The sequence below is a fragment of the Rosa chinensis genome, chromosome 2 (assembly GCF_002994745.2).
Source record: "Rosa chinensis cultivar Old Blush chromosome 2, RchiOBHm-V2, whole genome shotgun sequence".
NCBI lineage: Eukaryota > Viridiplantae > Streptophyta > Magnoliopsida > Rosales > Rosaceae > Rosa > Rosa chinensis.
This window is the reverse complement of record NC_037089.1, coordinates 66,850,683-66,858,715: the sequence shown is the minus strand read 5'-3', so window position 1 is coordinate 66,858,715 and position 8,033 is coordinate 66,850,683. Positions and strand designations below refer to the sequence as shown.

The following is an 8,033-nucleotide window of genomic DNA, read 5'->3' as shown; positions in this document are numbered from 1 at the left end:
TATGTATCTATTATTTTATTTGTTTAGATTTGTTTATCTAAATAATAACTATTGCTTATGGAAAAAAAAATGATAGGCTATCATCCAACCAAGACCTCAAGGACCAAATCACCAACTAAATTTTCCAGATCCATCGACATCTTAAGCACCAATATCGCAGCTACCTAGAATTGAAAAGAAAAGAAGTTTTGAAGCCATTTTATGAGTAGCTGGTCTGTTTTTTTGTTTGTAGTCTGTCTATTGCTTCTATCAAACTATTAAAATGATAGAGGAATTTATGTAGAACAGTTCGTGAAATGTACATTCAACTTGGATGTTTCCTTAATTTCATTTATCAAGCTACCTATTTCATTTTGATCTGGTAAGTTATCATTTTTGATGAATAATAATTGAAAAGAACAAATGTTTTTTTTATGTTAGTCTTGTGAGGCTTTTTGTAGAAAAACAAAAAAAGTAAATCAAGAAGATGAAGAACCAAACGTCTGTGAGAGGAGAGTGGACTGGAGAAAAAAGAAATAAAGAAGATGATGGTAGAAGACATTGGTAGCAAAAAAACAAAAGTCAGAGCAAGTAGAAGACAAAAAGGTTTAGTGTGTGTTTATTTAATGAATAATCTTGAAATTGTTTTAGGGAATCAGAAATTGAGAGATAATTGCTGTGTATTCTCATTGATAATAGGGGTCTCTTTATATAGAGGATTACAATGCATAGAGTTAGAATCATACAAGGAAAGATAATCTCTAGATTCTTCTAATTAAACCCTATTACCACTAGGTCAAGTAACCTAGAGTTTGGGCCAAACACAAATAGAGATATCCTTAAACACTCCCCCTTGTGTTGTCCAAATGCGGTGCTTCTCTCGTTGTCTCGTTAAAAACCTTGCCGAGTAACAAAAACCCAGTGGGACAAAAATAACCTCGGTCGAAGGGGAAAAAGAGCACAACACACCCTTCATGATTCGTGGTGAACATGTAGACATCTCCCCCTGATGTCTGTGCCTCCCCCTGATGACCACGATCATGGGAGTTCAAATAATTTCCGCAAGCCAATTCTTGCCACATGTTTCTCGAACGTGGATTTAGGCAATGACTTAGTAAACAAGTCTGCCACACTGTCCTCAGATCGAACCTAGTTCACTTTGATCTCAAGGAGAGTCTGTTGTTGCTGATTATGCTTGGTGTTATAGCTTTTGATGTAGCCTTATCCTAAATGCTCGTAGGCTTATCTGTGGTAGACTTCAAACCACAATTGTTCGAACATGCGTAATTATGAATCCAATCCATATTCATTCACGAACCACTTCATGAAGAGCAATGATCTCTGCATTGTTCGAAGATATAGCGATTAGAGTCTATTCTGTAGACCCCCAAGATGTCACGGTCTTTTCCCATGGTGAAGACTTGACTGGATTGGGAATGACCATTGTGTGGGTCAAAGAGATACCCAACATCAGCAAAACCTTCCAAAACACATGTCGTTTTGAGATGAGGATAGTGGACGCAGGCCAGCGTTGGCAGCATACCTGGTGTGTGATGGGTCTGAATCCATCATCTCTTTGTATGGATAAAACAAGCTCATATCAATCATACCAGGGCTGGGCACGGGCCGGGACGAGCCAGTTTTGAGGTATACCCGATCCCGGGCCCGAAATTATCTTTCGGTACGGGCCGGGCCGGTAAGGCACTTTTTTGGATTTGATACCGACTGTACCGAACCCGACCGGTTTCGGGCCGGGCTCGGGCCCAAATCGGGACTGAACAACAACCCGAAAAAAAAAAAAAAAAAAAAAAAAAAAACAACAACAAATGCTTTCAAAGTTTGCAAACTGGGCAATTTTTTGAGTTTGCAAACTGGTAGCTTTCAGCCTTTCAGGTCTTCAACTCTGCACATTTGCAAATGAACAATTCCATCATTCCAGCCCTATGAATCAATGAATGTATGAAATATGATTCAAATGAACAATCTCATCATTCCATGATTCCCAATTTTCCATCATTCCATCATAAATCAAGGGTAATCCAATAATCCATCAAGGCTGATCTGAAGCAAGAAAAGTAGAAAACAACAACAGTACACAACACTAACAAAGTAACAAGCACACAACTGCAAAACAAGTTACAAGTCTGCATAAGTGCATAACAATTAACAATACAACAAGTACTCAAGTAGACAATCTTAACTTCACATTCAGTTCACATTTCACAATTCACACATCAACTAAACTGCTTAAAAGTTTAAAATTACTAGACTGCATTACAAGAAATCAAGAATACAAGCTGCTACAATGTTCACACTTCATCCATTATAGTTCATTATTCAATAGAATCAATACATAAACTCATAAAGTTGGGACAACATTAAAAATTGAAGACAACTAAACTGAAACAGTTTAGATAACAATTACATTACCAGCTGCAACAGACTTTCCCTTCCCTTTAGCTCTTGGAACTGGAGCAGGACACATATTTTTGCTAGATGCAGTGCTTTCATGCTCTGCAAAAATAAAAATTACTCATCAACTCTCAATGATACAAGTCAAAGCACTGAAAATGAAAAGACTCTAAAACTGAAAACAAGACAGAAAGTTATACCATGCTCAACAGCTTCATAAAACTCTATGTTTTCAATGGTGCAATCATCTTGGATCTCTGCGATTTCATCACCTAACATCCAACTTTGCATGCAAATGAGTCCCTCCACAGTTTTTGGAGTTAATGAGCTCCTAAATGTGTCAATAACCCTGCCTCCTGTTGAAAAACATGACTCTGATGCCACTGTTGAGGTTTGAATGGCAAGAACATCCCTTGCTATTGCTGCTAACACAGGAAACTTTGGGCCATTGACCTTCCACCAACACAAGATGTCAAAGCAGTCTTCATCATTATTGAATTCCAATGGACCATTCAAGTATTGATCTACTTCATGAGCCACCACAGCCTCTGCACTTGATTGTACAACCTTCCTCCAATCATTAAGGAGCTGACCCCTAACACCTCCTCTACTATTGTTGCTTCTGCTTGTAAGAGTACTACATGAAGAGCTTGGAGAGCCTTGCCTCACCATGTGTCTGCCTCCATCTACATGAATTACATACTAAGAAAAAAAAGGCAGCTTATTAATATCCAATTAAAACCAACTAAAAGACTGAAAATTATAGAACAAACAAGTTAAATACCTGATCATAGAGAGCCATAAGAAGGTTTCTAATCTCCAATGTTCTTCTTTGCACCTCATCATCACCTAAACCCTCAGAAGTGAAGATGTGAGTCACATTCTTCAACTTGAACCTTGCATCCAATACTAGGCCAATGATCACCATGTGGTTAATTTCATGAAATGATCCATAATACTTTAACCATCTGGATCTCATATTTCCTGCCATGTCCATCAACACTTGCTCAGTTTCTGTTCCAGTTGCAAACCCAGGTAGAACAAACATGCTTTCTATATTTTTTTCCATGGTAATCACATCATGGAAAGTTGTGTGCACAGTAGGGTGCAATGAAGCACTAACCCTCAATGTGACATCATAGAACACCCTCAAGAAATCCACAAACACTTCTGCCTTATCCCAATCTTCATCTTCTGGTGGTCCAACTCTATTCCTCTTATTCCTGCTTGGTACTACATTCCCATCATCATCATATTCTTCCTCTGGTTCTTTAAAGTAAGCTGCAAAGCTGCTATCCTCATCCGCCAACATCAAAGTAAAAGCCTTCTTGAATTTCAAACCAGCTTCTAGCATGAGGTAGGTGTTGTTCCACCTAGTTGGGACATCCAAACACACCAGTCCCCTACATGGAATTTTCTGTCTCTCCACAGCCTTCTTAAAAGTATCCAACCTATTTGGAGAAGATCTCACAAACTTCACAGCATTCCTAATTGCCAACACAGACTTCTGCAACCTCTTTAACCCATGCCCCACTATCAAATTAGTGATGTGAGCAGCGCATCTCATATGCATATATCTACCATTCAATATTTGCTGGTAACATGAAGAGCTGTTCATCTTAGAAACAAGCCACTCTAAAGCAGACTTGTTTGCAGATGCATTGTCAACTGTAATGCACATCACCTTCTCAATCCCCCACTGCTCAAGGCATGATTCTATAAGCTTTCCTATAGTAGGCCCTTGGTGATTTTGAATCACACAGAAACTAATGACCCTCTTATGCATTTTCCAATCAATGTCAATGAAATGGGCAGTAAGCACCATATAATTGACATTTTGAACACTTGTCCAAGTGTCAGTGGTGAGGCTCAACCTATACTGCTTCAAAACCTTCTTCAATTCCTTCTTTGAACTGTCATACTTACCTAGAAAGGTTCTGCATAGTTTCCTTCTAGAGGGAACATCAAATAGAGGACAGACTTTGTCGCAAAATCTGTTAAACCCTTTCTTTTCCACAAAACTAAAAGGCAGTTCATCAATCACAATCATCTCTACACAAGCTTCTAGATAATCATCCTGGTTATAAGCTACTGTGGTCAATCTATTTCCCTTTGATTTATCACCAGCAAGATTTTTCTGAGATTTATCCACATTAGGTGGATAATATCTACAATTTTGGTTGATATGCCTAATCATACCAGAAGTACCATTCTTAGAACTATCCACAGCAAAATCTCCTACCTTTCCCCTAGGGCAATATTTGCAATAAGCTCGTTTATGAACAATCTCAATATCATTTCCCTCAGCATCTTTCTGAACCTCAATCTTATCATATTCAATAAAATGCTCCCAAACAAAACTACGTTTGATACCAGATGCAGTAGAAGGACACTCACTTACAGATGGAGGAGCTTCAGGTTGACTTGCACCTTCTTCAGCTGCAGTAGCTTCAGGTTGACTTGCACCTTCTTCAGCTTGAGCTTGAGCTTCAATCTGCTGAAATAATTGTTGTTGTGCTTCACCAGCTCAGATGGTGATGTTCCTGTGGAAGAATCCTTAAGACCAGAAGCTGTTGGTCGAGGTCGAGCCACTATCTTCTTCCCTCTAGCCATACTGTTCTTCAACTGTGATGTTGAATTGCAGAATTTGTGATGAACTGATGACTGGTGAATCAACGATGAGATGAGGATTGTGATGAGATTGTGATGAATTGGTGATGGTTGTGATGAATTGCTGAAAGAGTGAGACTGTGAGAGTGTGAGAGCTGGGGATCGAACTGGGGATTAGGTTTCAGAATTGGGGATCGAACTCATCGAACTGGGGATTAGGTTTTAGAATTGGGGATCGAACTCATCGAACTAGGGATTAGGTTTCAGAATTGGGGATCGAACTCATCGAAGTGGATAAAGTGATCGTGGAGACGTAGACTGGTTCGTGGCAGAAACCCAACCGAGTTGACCGTTATGACTTATGAGCATGCATTCAGTGTGCTCATGTCTATACGAGAAGTATAGACTCGAAAATGGACCAATCAGATATTAAATAAATAGAATTAATCAAAATAAATATAATATTTATATAATTCGGTACGGGCCGGGCCCAATTCGGGTTTGAGTTTAGGGTACCGAAGCCCGTCCCGTTTTTACTGTTTCGGTTCGGGACGGTACCAAACCAAGAAATTCAAAAATGAGGCCCGTACCGTCCCGGCATTTTTCGGTTCGGGATCGGACCGGGTTCGGTAACTCGGTTTACTATGCCCAGCCCTAAATCATACATCTCAAATATCGAAAGATATCTTTTACACCAATCCAATGGCATGGCGTTGGCGCAGAGCTATATCTAGCTAACAAGTTCACAACATATGAGATGTCTGGTCTTGTGCATTGGGATAAGTACAATAATGTGACTATTGTACTAAGTAAGGCACTTCTGCCTCTAGCACATCTTCATCATCATCCTTTCGACGAAGAAGATCCTTTTCAGGATCAAGACTATGGACGATTATGGGGGTGCTTGAAGGCTTGACCTTGTCAAAATTCCTAAGCATCTATCGACACGATGCTCAAGTTCTAAACCGAGACATAATCGTGTTCTCCCAAAATCCTTCATCTCAAACTCGGATCTCAAGTGTTCAGCGGTTTCCCTTAACTCTTTAAGGGCTTCTAATGAAGATCATGTCCAACGTGAACCGCGATAGAATCCGAAACTTGTCATAGAAACGCGTTGGCATATCCCTTCCCAATCAAGTAGTCACTTTAGTGAGCGTTTCAACCTCTTTGTAAACACGCTCCGTGGTCTAGAGCCACTTGACTTGGGTAAATGAAGTTCACCATGAACCTTCATGTATATTCCGTATCTAGATCCCTATAGAGATACGTAGTGACCACATTTGTAAGCTGCATGTTCAGTTATTCGGAAACTACCAAACTGACAGGGTAGTGGAGTGCAATGACATCCATTACGAGAGAATATGTCTTATCGTAGTCGATTCCAGGGCATTTTGTGAGAAGCCATGCGCCATAAGGCGAGATTATCATCTCTTTTTCTCACTACGCTTTCTAACGAAGACCCCATTAGTCAACAGGTTTTATGTTAGGAGGTGTTGGCATCTCTAGCTCGAAAACCTTCCTCTTCGTTAGAGAATCCATCTTAACCTGGATGGCATCTTTCCATTTAGGCCAAATCTCTCTACGTTGGTATTCATTCATCAACGGAGCGTGGTTCGATATCATCTAACTCAACAAACTAATGCGCAACGAAATGCGCAACCACATCAACAATTATGATGGAGTTTCTATCCCACGTCTCATGTACACTAGTGTAAGTTTCATAGAGCTCTATATTCTCAGGAATAGATTCTGAAGTTGAGGCGTCCCCCAACGATAACCATAACCCGGAAGATACTCATGAGATGGATTTTTGAGTCTTGATGATCAAAGGATTGGAATGTACCAAAGTATCTTTCGAACCCACGGGCCTCTCCACGCATCCTAGCTGGGGCCATGGCCTGTAACGCCAGAGTGCCACTCTCTTTGGCATTGGCGCCATGCCTACTGATGCGCTCAAAAGCAAGCGCACAATTTAACCCTGAAATATCGTTAGTAGTATAAGCAAATAGGGATCGTTCTATTCCGGGGATTGAGGGTACACTTGTAATTGTGAAACAAATAAAGAAAAGTATTATTTACAAAAATAAAATAAAGAATATAAATATATACAATTGTATAAACAAATAAAGAATTAAAATAATAAAGTATTATTTACAAAAATAAAATAAAGAATAAATATATACAAGTAAACACAAATAAGGGGGGATTAGGATTCTTAAAATTAAAATTAAAATAAATAAAATAAAGAAAATGTAAAAACATATATACAAGGGTGGAACGCAAGGAACAAAGATCAAAATCAATTTCATGTAATCAAATTCGATTCAAACCCTATAATTGTTCTTCCAAGTCATGAGAGAGGAGTTGATCATGTGAAACATTCGAAAGCAAATGATTTCCCATATTTTACTTTTCAATGCTAATTAACCTAAGCGAAAGCACCTAGATTAATCCTATCAAACATGCAATCAAGCCCTAGAAAGCTAGTCAATCATGACATGTTCAACGCATTAGACATAGAGAAAGGCTATCAACTCAAGTGTACAACTTAGTTATGGAAAAGTCCACCTAATTGCAATCCTCTTCAATTAAATTCGATTCTTGTCCAGAACCTTTACTACTTTTGATTCAAGTTACACAAAACGAAAAGTCGATTTCATGTTCTTAAACCTAGCACCAATTACATGCAAATCCTATAAGTGTCGACCCAAATAAGATAAACATATAAAAGTTTTCTGTAAAGCAAATTTAATCGAACAAACTCACATAAGCAACTTAGAATCACAATTATAGAATTCGAAAACTTTATTTAAACATAGAAATTGGGCTTAAACTTTGCCCTAAACATTATTGTTAACTAGAAACAAGTTCATACGAAATCAAACAAGGAAACCAAAAATTCAAACAAGGAAAACAAAATATCATTACAAGGAAAAAGAATGAATTACACCGTGAGGGGAGATGGAGATGGAGAGCTAGATGGTTGGATCTTGAATCTTGGAAGCAAGCCTTCAAGGTGGATGATGGAGGAT

At 38.8% G+C, this 8,033-nt stretch overlaps 1 protein-coding gene across 1 annotated transcript; it reads right to left on the bottom strand.

Moving 5' to 3' along the window:
• Positions 1-2,389: 2,389 nt before the first annotated feature.
• LOC112184807 (zinc finger BED domain-containing protein RICESLEEPER 2-like) lies at positions 2,390-5,004 on the bottom strand. Its single transcript, XM_024323043.1, has 4 exons — positions 4,793-5,004; positions 3,176-4,751; positions 2,592-3,093; positions 2,390-2,493 (listed from the first exon to the last, which is right to left on the bottom strand). The coding sequence occupies exons 1-4, from the start codon at positions 5,002-5,004 to the stop codon at positions 2,390-2,392; spliced, it is 2,394 nt and encodes a 797-aa protein (XP_024178811.1).
• Positions 5,005-8,033: the final 3,029 nt, after the last annotated feature.

Bases quoted from the DNA above. Each gene is read 5' to 3' on its own strand.
- LOC112184807 (XM_024323043.1), bottom strand. From the start codon at position 5,004: ATGGCTAGAGGGAAGAAGATAGTGGCTCGACCTCGACCAACAGCTTCT. The intron at 4,752-4,792 runs GTAAGTGAGTGT...TATCAAACGTAG, and splicing joins AACCTGAAGCTCCTCCATCT to TTTTGTTTGGGAGCATTTTA. The intron at 2,494-2,591 runs GTATAACTTTCT...TTATTTTTGCAG, and splicing joins TTATGAAGCTGTTGAGCATG to AGCATGAAAGCACTGCATCT.